The 22,629-nt window shown below is 42.7% G+C and overlaps 1 protein-coding gene across 3 annotated transcripts in view; it reads right to left on the bottom strand.

Annotated features, from left to right (window-relative positions):
- Window positions 1-22,629, bottom strand: part of LOC119723697 (AP-2 complex subunit alpha-2-like) — a 54,812-nt gene that overhangs the window by 22,051 nt on the left and 10,132 nt on the right. For all 3 annotated transcript variants that reach the window (XM_038194494.1, XM_038194511.1, XM_038194502.1), the window contains exons 5-15: window positions 20,188-20,381; window positions 19,071-19,200; window positions 17,832-17,933; window positions 13,423-13,593; window positions 11,390-11,550; window positions 7,824-7,920; window positions 6,275-6,412; window positions 5,040-5,147; window positions 3,918-3,992; window positions 1,329-1,426; window positions 41-170 (exon numbers count right to left, since the gene is read on the bottom strand). In XM_038194494.1, coding sequence (XP_038050422.1) covers window positions 41-170; window positions 1,329-1,426; window positions 3,918-3,992; window positions 5,040-5,147; window positions 6,275-6,412; window positions 7,824-7,920; window positions 11,390-11,550; window positions 13,423-13,593; window positions 17,832-17,933; window positions 19,071-19,200; window positions 20,188-20,381 — 1,404 coding nt within the window. The remainder of the gene's footprint in view (window positions 1-40; window positions 171-1,328; window positions 1,427-3,917; window positions 3,993-5,039; window positions 5,148-6,274; window positions 6,413-7,823; window positions 7,921-11,389; window positions 11,551-13,422; window positions 13,594-17,831; window positions 17,934-19,070; window positions 19,201-20,187; window positions 20,382-22,629) is intronic.

Raw genomic sequence — 22,629 nt, 5'->3', positions numbered from 1 at the left:
CCCTTTAAAACATAAAAAAAACAATAATACGCAAACTCACATCCTGTATTATCTGTTTGATCTCCGGGAACAAATTGATGAACTTGACGTAAGTTGAGAGGAGAAGGCCTCTTGTAGGGGGGGAGCAAAGATGGAACTTGGAATGAAGGAGGTTGAACTGCACCTGAGGGCTGAATGAATGAGAAATACAAATCAAAATACGCATAGCAAGAACCTGCTGTTTTATATTATATTTTAATAATAATAATAATGAAAATTTATATAGCGCCGGTATCTGCCGCTTGCGGCGCTCATGGCGCTGCACTGCACAACAACCAGAAAACAATAAGAATAAAGAAGCACCTGGTTGACTCGACCCTCCACCTGTCAAGATGCATCGTCACGCTAACAAGACGGCAACGTCAAGCAAACAGGTAGAAACCAAAGTCAACCAAATGCTTCCCTATGCAGGTAGGATTTTAAACTGTTCTTGAATGTGCCAAGTGAGTTTGAAAGTCTAACAGTTTCAGGTAGGGAATTCCAAAGTCTTGGTGCAGCAGTTTGAAAGCTTCTCTCCCCCCATCGATGATTAGCCATGCTTTCCTTAAGGAGTTTTTGTTGTGAGGATCGTAAGCCCCGATGCCCCGGGACATAGAGCTGGACAAGATCGCTTAAGTATGCTGGAGCGTCACCTTGTAAGGTCTTGAAGATGATGAGGCAGTTTATATTTGACTCGTTGTTGGATAGGGAGCCAGTGCAAGTTGGCTAACACTGGTGTGATGTGGTCTGATTTCCTAGTGTAGGTGATCATTTTGTTTGTAGGGGGTGGGGTTAGGGTCAACTTCCATACTGTTCTTAGAAGGTTAAATGTTGGATCAACATAAATTGTCCTTGTCCATTAACCCTAACTCTCTAGGCCTTTTTGCTAGGATGTAGCCTCAATCCTGAAAAAAAATCTTCCAATTAGCTTCATGGAAAAATGGCATATAGCCTCAATCCTGCAAGTTCCTCCAGTATTTCTTGAATGGTCCGTGGAGGGGTGGCCACCGCCTAAATCCTGCAAAATCCTGCGGCAGTGACTGTCAATATGTTGAGACTAGGCCAGTGACATTCTGGAGCAGTACGGAGGATGTCAAGCGTAATCCAGGCCTATATTTATGCATGGCTGAGCAAAAACAACACAAGGTCCAGCCCAAGACCTTGACAAAGTGCATCCTACGAAATCAGTAACGCACTTTTGCCGTGTAACCTCAATCCTCCAAATTCCTCCACTTTGGCAAAGAGGATTTTGAAGGATTCAGGGCGGTTAGGTTAAAAGGGAGGTTCTTGTCCAGACATTTTGTCCTTACCTTGACCTCGGGTCCCCAGCGATAAGATTACCGAACTCCCCCAGGATGTAACCTCCAACTTTCACCATGTTCTCATGACAGGCTGGGGCTTGAAGAGCCTGGGAACAAGACACAAAATAACAACACAAATGCAAGTTGGGGACTCTGACTATTTCTGATATGCGTTGTTTTCAAGTCTCTCACAAGTCCATCACAAGTCAAGTTCTTCAAATAAACTCTAACAAAAGCATTTATTTGCTACCTGTTTATCCCGTTACCAGAGTTGTAACGAGTCACTGATTTTTGTGACTCGAGTCGAGTCGAGTCATTTCAAAGAAGTGACTCGAGTCGAGTCGAGTCATTTCAAAGAAGTGACTCGAGTCGAGTCGAGTCATTTCAAAGAAGTGACTCGAGTCGAGTCGCGTCATTAGGTGAAGAAGGTCGAGTCGAGTCGAGTCGAGTCACAGAGTGTAGTCGAGTCGAGTCGAGTCAAGTATTTAGCTCGAGTCAATTCGAGTCACAAATATTTGAACACTATACAATAAATACACAGAGAAAGTCATTTTTGGCTTTTTTAATGTTACCAGGGGCTTTTACATTCAGGCTACAATGTACTACATGTGGTGAGTGACACCACATTTGACTCCTAATGAAAATAAAAAGGGGGTGCCAGCTGATTGTCATTCAACTAATGGGACACTTATCGACCACGTATGTATATGTTAACATTATTCGCGAACATTCTAACGTGACGTGAACAAAAACCGACACCGGCGTAAGTCGTTGCAAATATTTTTCGGAAAGTTTTGCTTTTATTTTTGTGACTCGAGTCTTATTAGCCTTGCTCGAGTCAAGTCGAGTCATTCTGATGAGGGACTCGAGTCGAGTCGAGTCATTTGCTCGCAGTGACTCGAGTCGAGTCGAGTCATTTGCCCTTAGGGACTCGAGTCGAGTCACCAAAAAATGTGACTCGAGTCGGACTCGAGTCGAGTCATTGACTCGAGTCATTACAACTCTGCCCGTTACTTGCGAAAAGATCTGTGATGGTCTAGCTCTGATCTAGACCACATGATGACAACCAAAACTGCAAATGTTACAAACTACGATAGTTTTTCCTATTTTATCGGCAAGCTCAAAGCAAGCACAGATAGAGTCTTGGCCCAAGACACTAGAGATCGATAGTGGATCATGCAGAGTGGTGCTCTAATGGCACAAAAATTAGACCAGCGGGCATACTCGCACTAACGTCTTAGCCATTTCGTATCAGTGGTTTAACTTTTTCTTTATTAGGCTTTCTTAGGGAAGGCTTTCTGTAGGCTTTCTAAGGGAACCAATCGGCATTGAGAAATGGTTCAATGGCACACCCAACAGTTGTAAACATACGGGCTAAACGTGCGGTGATCAAGCATCATCGCTTTCCCAGGGAATGTTGGGAACCAATCAGCAATCGAGAAATGGTTCAATGGCTCACCAGATGGTTGTAATTATTTGCTAGTCTGGTTCCCAGACCAAAAGATTCTGACTATTGCTGATGAATCTTAGGTCCGGTAGCCTCCGGTAATACATTGTATTACAATTTACGTCACGTGACTAAAACGGAAGGGAATTCCTCCTTTTTCCGAAAATTTCCGAAGTTTGCCGAATTCGTTTCGTCGACAATCAGATAGCGCCCGAGTATTTCCGAAAATAATATAGGTTTAATTAACTGCTCATTGCTTACTAAATTTTTTTTAAATGAGTTGATAATTAATATTCATTGCTTTCATTTAGAAAACTTGAAATTCACTGACGATTTTGTGCATCAAATATACTCGGATCGTATGGGCGAACTTTTTGCTGCGTCATGTACAATTTTGAATTTGACGACCGTTACTGAGATTTTCCAAAACTTGGTCTTCATTCGGCTCCGCCTGCTAACAGTGCTATTTGGGTGCCTAGTTTTGTAGATTCCAGATCAACATTAGTCAATGTTATCCGGTACAGAAACATCAAACTGTATTATCATAACTGTATGATATTACGAAGCAAGTGATTTACTTAAAAATTTGATCAGAACATTAAAAGCTAAAAGTGATAAAGCGAAATCGGAAACGAAGCTGAGCTTTGAAAAAGGGCCATCAATGTCGTCATGTATATTTTTAGCCACGGAGGCTGCCTGACCTAAGATTCATCAGGAATAGTCAGAATCTTTTTTTTATTTGCACTATACGTGCGGTGATCAAGCATCATAGTTACTTATTCAACGCAGTGATACCCCCCGCGCGAGGGCGCGACTACTGCGGCAAATGGGAATTGGTTCAAATTGATACAGACGGTCCTATTTACATAAAATGGCCACGCCCCCATTGCTACGAAATGACCAAGACGTTAGTGCGTGTAGTGTGAGAAAGTAAAAAATCAATTATGTAAGGCGCTACACAACAATGCAACTATCGCTTTTGATGACTGATGTCTTGGGCCGAGGCTAGCACAGATACTGTACACAGCACGTGTGAATGCACGAATGAACTTTTGAACGAAATGGCCCCCGTTCAGAGTTTATGGAGTCTTGAACGCACAAGTTGTTTTTGACTTGCAGATAGGAGGGTAGTGTTACTAATTTGGACCTACCTCAAACACCATCTTAGCTGCATATCCCTGCACGTCCTCTCTATTGATCACAATCTGGATCACACGATACCAAACCTGAAAGCAAGCACAAGGTACAATTTAACAGATATCAACAGTCAGTTAACAGCAATACAAAGCACATTTTGGCTGGTAACCTGTTTTTTGTTAAGCAAATCCCATCTACACTTTAAAGGTATAGTCCATCATTTGTAATTTGTGCATTTTGTTCGTTTGAAGCAACAAACGTGTTCAAAATCTAATGAAGGATACTGAACAACTAACCTGATGAAGTTTCAGCTCAGCTTCAGCTGTATATTCTGAGAAAAACAGCATTCTATGATCTCAATTTCAAATCAAAAGTTGCTGAATCATGTTTGAATTGGACCTGAATTCAGCGTCCAAGACACGCTCTCACTGGGTCGATTGCAGCTACGCGATGTCGCGCACTGAATTGACGAATTTAACAATAAGGGAATAATTATGATTGGTCGGTTCGGCTCGAGCCATTATCAGCGCCCATTTCCCTGATACTGTCTTAAATGTACTTGTATTCCCATTCACAAATATCTTTGAGTCAAAAAGTCAACACAAGTCAAAATGATACATTTCCAACATTTTTATCTAAATACCCCTTTAGCTATGGTATGGAATATCCTCTCTTGAGTAGTAGTAAATAATTTCCTAATATGGTGATTGACGCGCGTGGTGCGTACTGCGTGATGTTGCACAGAATGTGGCGCGCTGGTGCAGTGTGCTGATTGGCTACACAATGAAAAAAGGGCGATCTATATGCGCGCACGATGTCGTCGTAGAAGTTGAAATGTCTCTACTCTTGCGACTGTTGATTTTGTTGAGCGCCGACTACTTCCGATCGTCTTAATATCATCGCAGTTACACTCGGGTCGCAAAATAATCGGCGACTGAAATGTTCCCGACGGTCGTAACTCAGGCACAGCTTGATCCTGAAAAGTCAGTCGCCGACTGATCTGTGTCGTCACAAGGTCGACATTGGGGCAGCTTTACATAATTTCTGCGCTTACAAGCTCCATATAATTAGCACCATTTCTATGAAATCACACAAACTCCATTTTGACGCTTAACAGATTGTTTTCATGTGCTTACCTCCTCGCTTACAAAGTCTCCGGCTATGCGGATCAGGTTCAGTATCGTGTCAACGTACCACGTGTAGTCCACTGCAAACTTCTCCGCCAAGATGGCTACCTTCAGCACCTACACAGCAGATGAATCAAGAGGTCAAATGTCAAAGGTCAAGAAGTCGTGTCAACCTATAAGGCTCATCAGTTTAAAGGGAATATACAACATTTGCAAACATCGAAAAATAACATTACCAAGTTTTTACGAAATACCTTACTAGGATGTTGGTAAATGACAGTCTAAAGCATCCTGTAAAATTATGGCACCTGGTGTGAAGTCATTTTCAAGAAAATGGTATTTTTGTTTACATTTCCAACAGTTGTCGGCTGACCACCGTTGGAAAAACCTAACAATTTTTCAACTACTGCTCCAAATTTACAATTTTTTTTTCAGTCCAAATTTTGTTTGCTATTGGTTACATGTTCATGAACGGGTGCAGGCCAGCTAGACTGGTTCCCTTATCTTACAATTTTACGACATCTATAATTGATCCATTTTATCTTTAGTGGAGTCAGGGAACCAGACGACATAAACAGTTGTGTTTTTCTTGGTTTTTCAAGCATTTTCGAACACAAAACTTCAAACATGTCAGTATAACAATATTTGATCTATTATACTAACCCCTCAAATGGTTCATTTCTGAAAATTACAGCAAAAGCCAATGATGTACATTCCCTTTAAGGTTACAGCAACAGTGACATGCATGTGAGTTGACGTTCGATTCTCATGATTCCTGTATTTACCGCCGTTGTTTTTTTCGTGATTTTTACATCAAAATCCAAAGAATCCAAGACAGAGGTATAACAAAACAATTGTTGACTGCTGTGATGTGGGATATGACATTTCTAACACCCTCGGGGCGCACAGCACCCGAGGCGAATATGCGCCCCTCGGGTGTAAAAAAACGTCATATCCCACATCACAGCAGTCAACAATTGTTAAATATCACACTGTTGTTGCTATGGATGGACCAATCAGGATTCGAGAGTTCGAGTTTGCCGAAAGATAAAACTGGATTTGCATTTCGCATGTTGCAAATCAACACATCTCTCGGAGAACCTAATTGCAAGAAATCATGATTCACGCCAAAACTCCCTAGCAATTGAATATCCTCTTTTGTTGCCTAAAATGCCATTCACGAAAACGCAACATGCAAATCGTGAATGTCCACCTGCTTTTGATTTTCAATTGTACGTGCGTACCATTTCTTCCCTTATGGAATAATCAGCTTTCTCCAGATAGTCCAGCATTTCTCCTACAACCTCCTCTGTGTTCGTCCGATCACACATGGCGTACAGGAGGTCCACGGCTCGCTGGCGGACACTCACATCACGCTCCGTCTAAATACGGGATGAAAAAAAATGTCTTTAGAATAAAGATAAACCAATCAATTTGGCCAAGTAAAAAAATACACCAGTTTCTCGTCTGTGATGCTTCTTTTTCCTGCCCTGCCATCACATGTATCATGAAAGTACATGAACAAAGCGGCACCAGACTAATGCACATGTGGTGTAGGATGCTACATCACATACATGAATAGGCAAGCATTGTGTTCGCTCGTACCCCCGCCCTGCAAACAGGGCGCTGGGAAGGGCTGATGAGCTTCACAGAATCTTGTGAAGGAAGTGGGGATGGCATTCTGGGTAACTTATCATGACCCTTGTATAAAGCATCTGGCTGCAGCTGTTTAAGACTGTGCTTAGCCAATGCGCGCAAATGCTATCCTAAAACTTTCCCATAGAAATGCACACATTCTATACCGGAAGTGAATTCTTTTTTATTGCGGACCATGTGGACAAATTTGAGCGTCGCATAATATGCAATGCGACCCTTCAAAACGGAGCCTGAGCAAGTGACGGGAATTGAAAATTTACAAAATAGATAAGTTTTACAGATTTGCTACATTATTATGCTTTTCAATGAAAAATAAGCATTTATGAATAGTGACTTGATCTTAACGGCCGTTTAAAACCTTGCAGGGTCGTGGTCGTGATGACTTGCAGGTCACAGGTCACGCAAAATCTGTCCAATCAGAGCTTAAATTCATCAGCCCTTCTCAGCATCCTGTTTGCAGGGCAGGATGTACGAGCGAAATCATTGTTGAGCTGGTACCGACCCAGCAGAAAGCAAAAGTTAAAGATGACGTTAGGCTGGCCCTCGGGGACCAGCACAGCCAAATTGGACACACAACCATAGAGGAAAAGAAAGGAGTGGAAAAGAAGCCTTCAAGTTTAGGGACAGTGACCATTCACCCCTGGTATGAAAAGGGCCCCTGGTACCTCGTCCGGTCCAGAGCCAGTCCGGTCTTCAGCCCAGTCTTGTCCGGTACATGGTCCTGTCTGACCAGAAGTTTTGAAGTCAGTCAGGCGCATCAACGTATTGCCCTTCAGAGAACTCCAGAGCAGAACAATAGCAGACTTACCGGATTAAAGATAAAATCCTTCCATAACGCCTTGGCAATTGACGGTCCCATTGTGCGCGAAACCGCATGGCAGGGGTTTTGATCTGTGCCATCGAAAGTGTTCTATTGTTTCGCACTGAGAGATGAAAACCACAAGCAGGTTTCTTCTGGGATATATTACATGTGTCAATACTTGCAAACAATAGGCCCCAGGATAGAGGAGTTCCTGATTAGCAACCGGACCAGCTCCTGGGCCGGTAGCTGGGACGGTACGAGAGGACTTCTTGGGAGGGGACAAGCTTACCGGGGGGCCCTTTTCATACCAGGGCTGAATGGTCACGGGCCCTTACCTTTAATGCTGTAACGACCGTCTCCTGGTGTTTCTTGACAGCTTCTCTGGAGAATTCAGAGGATGCCAACAGGCACATGCTCTCCAGGGCAAGATACCTGGGGTGAGGAATGATAAAGTACATGTACGATGATGTGAATCTTGTACAAAACTTCGTAGCCCAATAGCTCCGTACATATCTGAATTTTTGTGTAAGAGCTAAGAGAGGACCTCTTGTCTCCAACAAGCTCCCAGAAACATGTTAACCAGAGATGAAACGTGCCTAAGGGGAAAAAAGCAGAAAATACGCCGAACAAAAATCCATGTCCGAAATCTTGGCTGCACGCATGATATGTAGGCCTACATGTACAATAAACTTAGTGCCCAATTTCCGGACACCGACTCCCATTTTATTTTAGATCCAAACAAAATGGACGATGTGAAGAATGTTCAGTGCTTTGAAGTAAGATCTAAGGTCAGAGTGACTCATCAATAATCAAGTTCACTCCTTTTCTTACTCGAGAAAGTCCAGGAAACATTCTATGCACGGTCCAAGACAAGTGCACCATTCAGTCAAGGTTTAAACACTAACGTACGTGGAAACAAAATCGGCACGATCGTTTTTTTCTTCCAACAACCGTCAATCTATCGGGTACTTTGTCTTTTATGCTCTCTTCACATTGCATTTTGCACAACTAAATCTGAAACCTCTGAAAAGTATGCAACCTTTTGGATAACAGTGCAATCGAACTCATGCAACGTGCAACATGAAACTGCAACATGAACCTGCAACATGAACCTCTGTACGTAGTTTCAGACATGTCACAGGTTAATGCTTCAAGGGGCACTAGGTCCTGAAATCCCTGAAAATGTTATGTTTTGGATTGTTTACTTAGCCTATTTCAAACATCTGGTTGAAAGGAAACCAACCTCATGTCTTACTGTTCCCAAGAAAAGACAAAAAAAAACACGCTTGTTTACATCGGACATAACGGAGTAAGAATACGTTTTTCGTGTCGTTCTCATGTACGCTATACACGTTGTGTGTCTCGGGAACAGCGCGCGGTGACCAATCACCAATGCAAAAAATTGTGGTTTCTTCAACGTCCGCAAAAGGCGAACACTTTACGCGTACGAATGAAATCACAACTAGCATCCAAACAGCTCAAATTTATGGGGTCGCAAAAGTGGACCCCGAAATTCGTTCTCGCACGTATAATACAGGAATAACACAAAAACGCCCAGTTTTGAAAGGATAGTTGTGTGGATGTTTATATCCTACTTTTAAAAGTTATTTCCGATTATCATCATCTCGTTCAAAGCGCGTTTTGTAGCCCAATTGGGCTGTTCCAGGACCTAGTGTCCCTTTAAACTTATGCCAGCCGTAAACTTCTCCCATCATGGCTTGCTAATGTGCACCTAACCATACAATCTGTGCGCTGACGACTGGTAGAACATATTACAATGCGCTTGCAATACAGATTTCACTGCACAATTTTCATCAAATGTGTTGAAATTTAATTTTAAAACTCAGATTTTGCAGGCAAAAGATCGTCAGAAAAAAAAAATCGGAATTTTGAAATAAATTTGAAAAAGTCGGATTCCCGATTAAAATCTGAAAAGTTTTGACTCTCTTAACAAGGAATGACACTACTCTGTCTCAGATGTAATTACGATGCACGGGAGATGGGCGGTCCTTTCGGCGTTGAACTGCCCCTCTAGGGTTTCCTAGATTTGTGTCAACGTACTCAAACTATATTTTTGGCAGGTACTATGCTTTTACATAATCACTCTTGGAGACAGAAGCCGTTAAAGGGAATATACAACATTTGCAAACATCGAAAAATAAAACTACCAAGTTTTTACGAAATACCTTACTAGGATGTTGGTAAATGACAGTTTCAAGCATCTTGTAAAATTATGGCACCTGGTGTGAAGTCATTTTCAAGAAAATGGTATTTTTGTATACATTTCCAACGGTGGTCAGCCGACAACCGTTGGAAAAACCTAACTATTTTTCAACTACTGCTCCAAAATTCCAAATTTACAATTTTTCAGTCCAAATTTTGTTTGCTATTGGTTACATGTTCATGAACGGGTGCAGGCCAGCTAAACTGATCCATATAAATTGATCCATTTTTTCTTTTGTGGAGTCAGGGAACCAGACTTCTTTAACATTTTTTGTTTTTCTTGGTTTTTCCAACCTTTTCGAACACAAAACTTCAAAAATGTCAGTGTAACAATATTTGATCTATTATACTAACCCCTCAAATAGTTCATTTCTGAAAATTACAGCAAAAGCCAATGATGTACATTCCCTTTAAAGGTGTCCTGATTTTACAAACTCTTACATCTGATGTAACACAAAAGTGGACCCCCAGTTATGGACGTGCCATGGCCTAGCGGTTAAGAGCACCGCACCGGACTCATGCTCTGGTGTTTCAGAGGCAGCAGAATGTGGATTTGAGCCTGGGTCTGGACACTTGTGCCCTGAAGAAAGGCACTTAACCATTATTGCTTCGTCCTTAGGATGGGACGTTAAGCCGTAGGTCGCGTATGTTGTGTAATGCAATGCAAGTAAAAGAACCCAATGACACTTATCGCTAAGAATACGGGTTTGCCTCGGTGTTTCTGGCCTCCTGTTAAAACTCCCATGCAGAGTATTTAGGAGAAGAACCAATAAGTACCAAGTGCGTACCCAATTACTTTCTGTACAAGACGTACCAGGCAAAAAAATGTGTTACAGAAAATGATGGTCACTATTTCATGATCTTGCACGCCTACTCACAAAGCGCTATTTAACTTGAATACTGACTAACTACCAGGGCAATATCTGAAATATTTCCTTATTAAAGGGAATATACATCATTTGCTTTTGCTGTAATTTTCAGAAATGGATGGAATTGGGGGGTTGGAAATATATAGCAAATATAGTTACACTGACTTTTTTGAGGTTTTGGGTTCGAAAATGCTATAAAAACCAAGAAAAACAATCATTTTCCTGTAGTCTGGTTCCCTGACTCCATTTAAGAAGAAACAGAGCAGTTTACATATATTGGGGAATTGAAAGGTCAGGGAACCAGTCTAGCTGGCTTGTACCCGTTCATATAGGTGTGTAATCGATTGCAAACAAGTGCGATGGTCAACTGGGGCCAGTATTTGAAAAAAGCCAGTTTTTTCCAACGCTGATCGGCCGATCAGCGTTGGAAATTGATACAAACATACCACTTTTCTTGAAAATGACAGTATACCAGGTGCCATGATTTTACAGGATGCTTTACACTGTCATTCACTAACAGTCCAGCAAGGTATTTCAAAATGATTTGGTAGTTTTATTTTTTGATGTTTGCAAATGTTGTATTTTCCCTTTAACTTTGGTCTCTGAATAGTTTGGACGAGGCTTCGCAGGTGATTCGCGGACATCACATGGGTGCATTAGCTTGAATATAGTATGCATAAGATATGCTCCGAATTGTCTGGGTAGCACTGCCAAAGTTCCCAAGCTTGATTTGATTCACCTTGTTGATAGTGCCCTTTACCTTTGGGGAATACATTCTAAACCCAGTCTGGGATCCAGACTTCATTTACCTGAGATTAGTCTCCCTATGTTGCAGGAATTGTCCCAGTTGATTGCAGGCTCTGACTAGCAGGTTAGGCTCACTGTCATGATGAATGATCAGATTGATGGCTTCAAACAAGACGGCGTTCTTGGAATTGGAATGTTGAACCTTCTTGGACTTGGGCGGCTCCTGGTAGCAAAAGAAGCCAGATTAACTCATGAGTAACCGTAGTATATGGTGTTACAGTGTGTTTACTCACTGATGAACCCATACCTACCGGTATGCAACCACAAAATGTGACCTGTTCTGTCAAAAGCAGACGCTTCTGGGCATAGGTTGAAATTGAGATACATGTAGGGCCAAAAAACGCTGTGGGGGTGACTTTATTGATTTTCAAATTTTTGCATATTTGTAATCCTGAACATGTCTAAAATATATTATAAAAGTTTGAAACCCTAATTTGAACTCTACATATACTATTTTTGATGATTTTGATAAGGTATATCAGTTAAGGAAATGTCTGTTTTGTGACATTCGTGGCCATTTTCTCCGTTTCTACTTTTCGACACAATGAACTTCAAAATAGCATAACTCTGCCCAGGAATGACCGGTTTCAAAAATTAAACCACCTATTAAAAGGAAAAAGAACGTATGTTAACAATATGTAAAAATATCATTTTCGACCTTATGCCCAGAAAAGTCTGATTTTGACAGAACAGGTCACAAATGCTCACGCAGTATGGGGCACTACATTTAGTGTGGATTCGGAACTACAAAACGCTTACACTGGTCACAAAGTGTAGATAAGGAACTTCGAATCTTTATCCACACTTTGAACATGTCGGAAAATCGTTCTCCATAATGAGCATTAATAGGACCGTCTGCATGAAAACTTTCCTTCCGAAAACTACCAAAGCATCTTCACTGTCAGATTCTCCGCCGTCACTGCAAAAACTCCCTTTTAGTCAGAAAGAAATCGTAGTCTGAACTATCCATGTTGACGTAAGGTGCCTACACACAAAATGACTTGGTTGTATGGGTGTGGCGATACACATTCTAAACACGCCACAATGCTGGATTACGTATAAGAGCCTCGAAAAACTCCCTTGCAAATTATCCTATTAAATGGCCATGAGATATGCAAGTCTTTTTATCTCCACTCACTGGACTGTTAATGACAATACTTCTTTTGACGCAATGGTTTAAGTCGGAGAATACACTCGCAAGTGTGGATTCTTAATTTACGAATTCACTCGGCGCTTTGCTTCTCGTGAATTCTTAAATTACGAATCCACACTTTTTCGTGTATTCTCCTTAACGTCAATCAGTATGATTGTGGGCACCAATCCACACTGTCCCAGCATATTCTCAATGACTCCAATCTGAGGTGCTTCTGAAATGGCTGCAAAGCCTTTCACCAACCGTAAGACGCTGTAGGCTACATGTCATGCCAAATAAAATCACGAGCCATTAAAACGTTGCAGTTGCAGGTGACCACACGCTAATTTTACATGCTGTACATATGTGATGCGATCAAGCTAAATGAGTCGTTTGTCAACCCTGGTGAACAAAAAAAATTATTACAGATTTGAAAAAAGCACAATCTCAGTATTACTGCTGTGAAAACCGCATGAAGGTACTATCTTTAGTTCACTAATTATGGAAGTTGAAACACCAAGAGATGTGATGAAGTGTCCCTAGTGTGGCCTGTATCTCCAAATGAAAATTCCCAACAAATGACTCATTAAACTTGATAGCATCACATATTTGGAACAAGTTGATGTCTTTGTGTACAACAGCTGTTTTAGCAATTTGGAAAAGTACGCATTCAAATAAAAGGCATTTTTTTTTTCTATGAATAATGATATTTGTGCTTGTCCAAGAATCCAGGATCAAAGATGGCAGATCAGTTGCTTTAATAGTGCACTGGCTAATTAGCATGTAGCAGTCAGTCAAATTAGTAAAAAGGTGAGTAGTAATATAATACATGTATAGCTCTATGGAAACACCACAGTGATCCAAATAGTCAGGAGCCCACAAGCAACATTCCACCATACCAACCTGTGCTTTATTGAGTATAGTCTCCAGACACTCATTCAGCCTGTTTCTGTTAGCGGGGTCCTCGGGTGGCCCATAGAACTGCAGAAGTCGCAGCAGTTTGACAGAGAGCCACGGAGCTGGCACGAAATAGTAGGTGTAATCCTGAAGATCTGTGTAGGATGATGTCACAATCTAGGACAACAAAACAAATTCAGAATGTGTTACTCTAAAAAACCTGCTGATTCCCCCCTTCTGTTTAAAGCTATAGTCCATCATTTGTAATTAGTGCATGTTGTTCGTTTGAAGCAACAAAAGTGTTCAAAATCTAATGAAGGATACTGAACAACTTACTTGATGAAGTTTCAGCTCAGCTTCAGATTCATATTCCGAGAAAAACAGCATTCTAGGATCTCAATTTAAAATCAAAAGTTGCTAAATCATGTTTCGAATTATTTTGAATTGCAGCTTTACGCGATGTCGTGCACTGATCCGACGAATTATAGCAACCGCGCGCGCCTGTGCGTTGTTCCAATGCTTGTGCGCGCTGCGCCGAATAACAAAACGAACAACTAATTTAAATTTTCCTACGGTGCTTCTTAAGAAGCACCGTTGAAAATGCCTTCTTTCGTTGATTTCTTCAAAATGAGAGCTTGCCAGAAAGGATAATTTCACAGGGAGTTTAGTCCCCTTCCTATCTTTCAACCAAGTATGTTTTTCAACAATAATTACGCCAGTTACTTTTTTGGATAGCTGCAAATGATGGACTCGGGCTTTAAAAGGTCACAAACAGTCAAAGGTTCCTTCCACTTCCCCTGCTATACTTTTAACACAGAACAGGCCCCAACATTGTAAAATTATACATTAGATAAGCACAATGGTAAGTCAAATAACTTTACAAATAACTTTTTCCTTCCTTTCTCCTGGTGTTTTTTTGCTCTCCTTTTTTACATTGTCTCCTTCTTATTTAAGTATTTAGAAATAACTTATTTCTCCTTTTCTTGTTATTCTTCTTTTCGGCTATTCCAACTCTGTCTTCTGGTGTTCTTATTTACAAATTGATAAACTTCTTTTATTGCTTTCTTTGCTTTGGAAACTTTTTCTTTTGGTGTTGCTATTTACAAAAATATACAAGTATTTTCTTTGATTGCTTTTCTTTGCTTTGGAAACTGTTTTCTTCTGGAGTTCTTATTAACAAAACTTAAACTGTTTCTTCTGGTGTTCTTATTTACAAATATAAACTTCTTTTATTGCTTTTCTTTGCTTTGGAAACTTTTTCTTTTGGTGTTGCTATTTACAAAAATATACAAGTATTTTCTTTTATTGCTTTTCTTTGCTTTGGAAACTGTTTTCTTCTGGAGTTCTTATTTACAAAACTTAAACTGATTCTTCTGGTGTTCTTATTTACAAGACTTCAATTTTGTCATCGGGTTTTCTTTAGGACTTCTTTATATTTTTTGGAGGGGTGTTTGGGTTAGGATGCTCCCTAATAATGCGGAGTGGAAGTCAAGGAAACATTTTCCAGAGCAAAGGTGATGTTGCAGGATGCTCAGCCGGAGCGTGTGATCAGGGCACGTCTCTTTGGTGTCTTCTGGTACTGCTGATGGCACTGCACACAGATCTTGGCCTTCATGACAGGCATGCCGATGCATTGATGGTTTGGTCCGTTGATGACTGGCACTGTTCTGAGACAAAGCTGTTGGTGTCGTCTGGTCAAGCCGTCGGCAAACCTGGCGATCAGCCTCTCACCAATCTCCACAGTGAAGATCCGGTGGGTCAAGGGACTTTGGTGGGCTCATCCTTGCTGGTGTTGGCCTTGTAGCATAGCCAAGCATTGACCCGATCGACATCGACAAGACAGTATAAGATCTTCTTCAATCACCTCATGGATTGTCGACTGCAGCTGTGGTAGGACCGGAGCTGGTCTGCGCGATCCACTCCACCCATGAATTGACGAGGGGAGGAGCTGTTCTTTCCGCTATCTTTCTTCTCCCCCTTGTCCCTGAAGTTCCTTGCCAGGTAGTCAGTGGTCTGATTTCTGTAGCCCCGGTGAGAGGTGGACAGGAAGGACACCACCTTGGTGTCACGCCATAAGCCCACGGTCATCTTCCCCTTCTGTCGGCTGGCTGCCTTCTCCTTCTGCCGGGTGGGTGTCTTCTCCTTCTGCCGGCTGGGTGCCTTCCCCTTCTGCCGGCTGGGTGCCTTCTCCTGCCGGCTGGGTGCCTTCTCCTACCCACTGGGTGCCTTCCCCTTCTGCCGGCTGGGTGCCTTCCCCTTCTGCCGGCTGGGTGCCTTCCCCTTTTGCCGGCTGGGTGCCTTCTCCTGCCGGCTGGGTGCCTTCTCCTGCCCACTGAGTGCCTTCCCCTTCTGCCCGCTGGGTGCCTTCCCCTTTTGCCTGGGTGCCTGGGACATCGTGCCTCTGGGTATCTTGGCCATGGCCTTGATGTGCTTGTGTCGAGTGGGGTTTCTGTCAGACTTGATGTTAAACTTATGATGACCTCTTGATGGTGCCAAACAGGTAGGTCTTCTTTTGTCGCAGCTTGGTGGCGAGGGGGACAGAAGTGTACAGCCTGTCACAGTACAGCTGGTGGTATTTTCCCAGGAAGGGATCCATCATGCGTAGGGAAATGTCCAGCATTTTTTGCTTAAATTCGGAATTGACCAACATGTTGAGATAGCCAGTCGTTGCTTCACACAACATAGACCTTAAATCCCATCTTGCAGGGCTTCAGGGGCATGAAGAACCTCTTGACATTTGCCTTCGCTCCCTTGTAGCGTATCATCCCCTTGTTTAGAGAGAGCTGCTGCTGAGGGTTGTAACTGGTTCGGCAGCGATCCAAGACGGTGTCCCAGATCTGCTGGAGCTGGTATAGAGGGTGGCTCTTCCCGAACATGTAACGGTCAGCCTTGCCTCTGATGGTGTGAGGACCCTTGGTCGGATTAGTGTAGCACAAGAGCTCTGTCAGGATAATAAATCTTGCCTTTAGCATGGTGGCCTTGATCACGCTGTTTCCGAGAGAGCCTGTTTTTGACCAGTCATCATCGCAGTTGTTGTTACTGTGAACCCCCTGAATGATTGTGATGCCGAACCAGGCTCTGATTTCTTGAGGGGTTGTTTCCTAGTGAATCTGGGATTCGGACTGCCATTGATGTTGGTCCAGCGGGCAATCTTTTTGAAAAGCTTCTTGTGGGAAAAACTGAAGAAAATACTTCAGGGGTCATCATCCTCTGGCCGTTGGAATGTAGGTCCCAGCTTGGTGTTTCCCTTGAATTTTGACTGGAAACTTTGTCAGGTCCCTGGTCCATCCGTGTTGATCTGGTTGATATTCTAATTCAGGTTGCTGCTGGCGGCGGGGCCTTGCTGAGTCGTTGTCTGATTGTGGATCTATAGATACTCATCATCTACCACGAGTGGCCTTAGGTGCATCACCGTTGTCATCTCCCGATGCAGAGGGGCTTGACATGAATTTCGACAGCAGGTCAGCCACAGATGAAGAATTGTCAAGGTGATCCACTGGAACGTAGGCCTCATCTTCATCATCTTCCTCCTCAAAAAAAGAAAGTCATGATGTCTTCTTCATCCTCTACCTCCTCCTCCTTCTTCTTGGCCTGTGCTTGTTGTGGGTCCTCTGACTCTGAAGTCTCCTGTTCCTCCACATTTGCTCTCTTTCCGTGGTCCTCAGACGGTGATGCATCTGGTCCCGCATCCGATCCTCCGTCTCGCTTTCTCACTCATGCCATCGATCTTGTGAATATCTGTAGCTTCCCTCCGGTCAAATTCTGCTGCAAGACTGCACTTCTTTGAAACTCATCCTTCTTAACACCAGTAGCATACGTGTGGAAGTACTATTCCAAGCACAGGGAATGAAGCAGCAGTACTGCAGCCCACTAAATCTTGACGTCAAAAACAGTTTTGCGTAATGAACCACCGAATCTGCTCGCATATCACAGACCCTTGCTATGCAAGGGGATGTTCCACAGACTAGCATTTCACTTGCCGTGGTTGAATAAATAATATTAACCCTAACCGCCCTGAATCCTTTTGCAAATTGGAGGAATTTGCAGGATTGAGGTTACATGGCAAAAGTAGGTTGCTGATTTCGGAGGACGCACTGTGTCGAGGTCTTGGGCCGGACCTTGTGTTGTTTATGCTCAGCCGTGCATAAATTTTGTCCTTGATTGTACTTGACAACCTCCGCACTGCTCCAGGATGTCACTGCCTCTGCCTCAGCCTATTGACAGTCATAGCCGGAGGATTTTGCAGGATTCAGGCAGTGGTCACCCCTCCATGGACCATATTCAAGAAATAACGGAGGAATTTGCAGGATTGAGGCTATATGCTATATTTCCATGGGGCCACTTGGAGGACTTTGCAGGATTGAGGCTACATCCTAGCAACAAGGCCTAGGGAGTTAATGTTAATAAAAACTTACCCTACTGAGCCTGGATACAGCCAGTGAGACGCATCCCTTGTAGTCATCAGGATTATCCAGGACTAGATCATGAATCAGACTCGTAGCTGCTGTCACTACGCCCTGGGTGGTCAAGAAACAAGTCATTCTTATGATCATGACGGGTACCGCATTAACCCCTAACCCTGCCAGACACAACACAGTGCATCAGGTGGAAAATAACTGGCGCACTTTGATACATTCAGCTACCAACACCAGTGCATGAATGGCCAGCTCTGAAACAATGAGAGCTAGGTTCCATTGAACAATGCCACAGTTGTATCCTGCTGCATCCGGTGACCACAGACTCTGAGGCAGTTTGGCCTTAAAGACTTTTCCCCTGATGGATCTTGCTACATTTGGCAGGCTTGTCACTTAGACAAGTGGTGCATGTTGCTACGTTTGGCACGGTTCTAGCAAACATACGCTGGAGGGTTAGGGTTAATGGCAAACGCCGCATCAGAGTTTGAAATTTGAACTATTTCTTTTGCAACACTATACTTGAAGAAATTTCAGCATAGTATGATGCCCAACTTCTCAGATACATAACAATCAAAAGACCACTCATCCAGACTTATTTCTCAGGCAGATATTATACAAATATTGAGTGGTTTAAGAGTGGAATGGGAGAAATATTATCGCAAGGTAAAATTTGGACTTTTCCATTTGACGAGGCGAAGCCCAGTGAACTGGAAAAGTCCAGATTTTACCGAGCGACAATATTCCTCCCATTTCACAATTTAAAGCCACTCAATATTTGTTTTATATAACTGACAAATAGATCCTTGTCATTTGGTATATTTGAACTTTTATTTCAATTCTAAATTGGTGGAAAATGTTTTTCTTCCTTTCAAACCACCCCTTCACGAAACTGTTTGAACCCAACGCTGTAGCGCTGGCTCTTTAGAACAATAGGCGCTACGCGTAACGCTAAATGCACAATGCTAAACGCGCACACCAGCATGCATTTGCACCCAAATACCGCGTCATGGAACAAGAATGATCGTAACTGTTCAATAGTATTTCCCATTCCCCATGGGCGAATGGGACTTTTTGAGCCCCGGCGTGATTGGGAGCAATAACGAATGTCACGTGATATGAGTTCTACCAATCAAATGATAAGGATCTGTGTGTCTGTGTGTCAGTTACATAATTAATAATGTGAAGGGTCCCCCTATCTATCTGTATGTGTGTCACCGTGTCTGTCCCCCCATCTCTTACCATGTGTTGATCATTCAGCAGGTGTATAATTCTACTCTGATATTCCCCGCTAGGGATACAGTGAGGGTCCGTCCTGTACAGGCGCAACAAACACAGCGCAGCGCTCTGCTTCACTTCATCAATGGTGTCCCTGCAAAGAACAAGTGGTTAAATGTTTTGTCCGAGATTTATAACTCCAATAGTACTTAAACTACATCATTAATTGTTATACACGGTAAAAGATCGTGAATTTGCATTGGTCGAGAGTGAATCACGTGACATGCAACAAAAACGGATCAGCATTGTACACCGTGGTACATGAGTGATTTACCCTACGGCATGTACGGGGTACATTACAATGATTTTTCCCACTATTGAAAGTGTTGTTTCCACCGCGTTTTGTTATATTTGTAATATCAAATAATTTTTAAAAAAAAGTAAAATCTGTCATGAGCCAATTTCTACTAGAATATTTCTTCTCCCCCTGGATGGGATGCTAGTCCATCGCAGGTTACTCCCCCGCTAATGCCGGTACCCATTTATACTACTGGGTGGAGAGAGGCAAGTGGGGGTGAAGTGGCTTGCCCAAGGACACAACATTATGACCAGCAGGTGGATTTGAACACCTGACCCTCTGATCATGAGTCACGAACCCTAACCACAAGGCCACACTCCCCTACAGACCAAATATAACTCCATTTAAATTCAGAGAGAACTATAAATCCAGGGACGAACGTGCCTGAAAAAGAAGGCCCGCGGATGTTCCAAGTTGTTTGTTCAGCTGATCTGCATATTGTAGCCCAGCTGTGTAAGATCACTTCGTACAGTACAGCTGTAGGAAAGATTTCCATATACGAAGTTCACTCAACACCCTGTGTACAAACCCTATGAGATTGGACTGAAAAATTCTAAGTGTTTTCTAAGAAAATGCTTCTATTTTCTCACTGCTCAAATTGACTTTAAGGACATGAAATTGCTATCTGGGGGCTTGTTAGTCAATACAGAGGAAAATTAGTGAACTTCGTATATGGAAATCTTTCCCAGTTGTTTGGTTTTGTTTGCGGTTAACCATCGATCATCGGACTCTATCATTGAACACCTTGACAAAGGCTTGTATGTTTTGCGCTTAGCAGCTTACCCTGATACCAGGAGCTTGGGCACCTCCGGTCCCAGCGTCTCGGCCATAGCTTTGCTGCCGATGTTAGCGATGCAATGCAAGGCAAGGTTGATATGGATCGGGGTACGGCTGCTGATATCATTCTTAATGTTCTGGATGACTAGGTTCATCAGCTCCGAGTTCTCGTTCACCAGGACCGAGATGAACAGGTAGCCCTGACAAGGAGAAGACAACATGAGAATTCTAGACCAAGTGCAACAGGCCTCGTGGCTTAGCATGCTTAGCGATGCAATGCTAGGCCAGGCCCAATTTCACAGCGCTGCTTAACACTAACAGTTAGCAGAAAAAATGTGCTTACTATAGCAGAAAATCATGCTGCTGCCGCACAATTTCACAGCTTGGACATGCTCAGGGAGCGTCTCATAAGTTGGAACGCTTGGAACGTTCCACCGAGAAACATGGCCTGTTTCGATTGGGAACGTGTGCTGCCCCCCACTGTGAACAGCCATGGAATGCCTAGCCTTGGTCAAGGCGCTAGTTGTTATTCATCCGGCCGTAACGCGGTAAACGATATCTTCGCTAGCGCTAAGCATGCAGTCATATGTCTATGCATGCAGTGCAATAAAAATACAGCGCGAACAGCGACCTCACGCGGCCACTATTTTTATGCAAATCAGTTGGACCCAATCTAGCGCCTTGGTTCAATCGTCCATGTGAGGTTTTTGGGGTGGTGCTTATTATGTTAATAGCCTTAGCTGACCTTAAATGTCGTTTTCTTATTGGTCGATCGTTGCGTGGAAACTTGCAGAGTGAAACGTGGCACCGTACATAATCCATACACGTACACGTTGTGTGTCTCTGCACACGGCACCAATGCCCAAAAAGTGTGGTTCCTGTCACGTCCGCAAAAGGTGAATGGCTGCAAATAATTTGATGACGTCCGGATTTACCAAGGTGTGATTGGACACTCCACATATTAGCCCCGCCTACACTTATCTGTATTCGCATACGAGGTCCTGCGCTAGAAATCCAGCGCAAAATAAAGAAAAACATAAGCTTTTGCCGACGATTGAACCAAGGCGCTAGATTGGGTCCAACTGATTTGCATAGAAATGGTGGCCGCGTGAGGTCGCTGTTCGCGCTGTACTTACATTGTAGCACCGCATGCATAGCACTAGCGAGGATATCGTTTACCACGCTACGGCCGGGATTAATAACAACTAGCGCGCCTTGACCAAGGCTATGGAATGCCAGGTGATCCCGTGTGAGAACATTGGTCAATGCGCGTGCATGCTTTATACTTGGGAACGGTCTGTTCCAGTTGGGAACACACTGGGAACATTCCCAAAGGAACATTCCATACAGAACGGGAACGTTTCAACTTCTGAGACGCTCCTAACGGTTGCGCGCATAGGATTTCTATTGTTACGTCACTGAATTCAGCAACTTTTTCCTCTAGGGTTAATGTTTTGCTGTGCTTACTGCTTTCGCTCTCTATGACATACGGTAGTAAGCACAAAATTGGCTGTTAAAGGGAATATACATCATTTGCTTTTGCTGTAATTTTCAGAAATGGATGGAATTGGGGGGTTGGAAATATATAGCAAATATAGTTACACTGACTTTTTTGAGGTTTTGGGTTCGAAAATGCTATAAAAACCAAGAAAAACAATCATTTTCCTGTAGTCTGGTTCCCTGACTCCATTTAAGAAGAAACAGAGCAGTTTACATACATTGGGGAATTGTAAGGTCAGGGAACGAGTCTAGCTGGCTTGTACCCGTCCATAGGTGTGTAATCGATTGCAAACAAGTGCGATGGTCAACTGGGGCCAGTATTTGAAAAAAAGCCAGCTTTTTCCAACGCTGATCGGCCGATCAGCGTTGGAAATTGATACAAAAATACCACTTTTCTTGAAAATGACAGTATACCAGGTGCCATGATTTTACAGGATGCCTTACACTGTCATTCACTAACAGTCCAGCAAGGTATTTCAAAATGATTTGGTAGTTTTATTTTTTGATGTTTGCAAATGTTGTATTTTCCCTTTAAGACGAGCTATGAAATTGAGCCCAGGTTGATATGGACCGGGTTGCGGTCGCAGACGTATTCCCGATGTTCTAGATTTAAGGGAAGAATGTAAAACAAGTATATACTTCAAACAAACCCAAAGGCAAAATGATAATTTTTTTTTTAAGGCATTAGTGAAGTAAAACTGAAACTACAATTCTAGATGATATTTTCGTTGCTTTCATTTTCATCTTTAACAAGCAGTTGTGTTTCAAGGCCCAAAATATACTGTGTGTTTCCGGTAACATGGCAAAAAAACCAGTTCGTTTATACATACATATGTACATGTACACAGCACCTAAATTTACATAGGACAACTGGACAAGTAGACATACAAGTTTGTAAGAAAGCTCTTTAAAAACATAAAAATAATCCAGATTTTAAATGTATTCGGG

The sequence above is a fragment of the Patiria miniata genome, unplaced genomic scaffold (genome assembly GCF_015706575.1).
Source record: "Patiria miniata isolate m_02_andy unplaced genomic scaffold, ASM1570657v1 HiC_scaffold_1, whole genome shotgun sequence".
Classification (NCBI taxonomy): domain Eukaryota; kingdom Metazoa; phylum Echinodermata; class Asteroidea; order Valvatida; family Asterinidae; genus Patiria; species Patiria miniata.
This window is presented reverse-complemented; position numbering and strand designations above follow the sequence as displayed.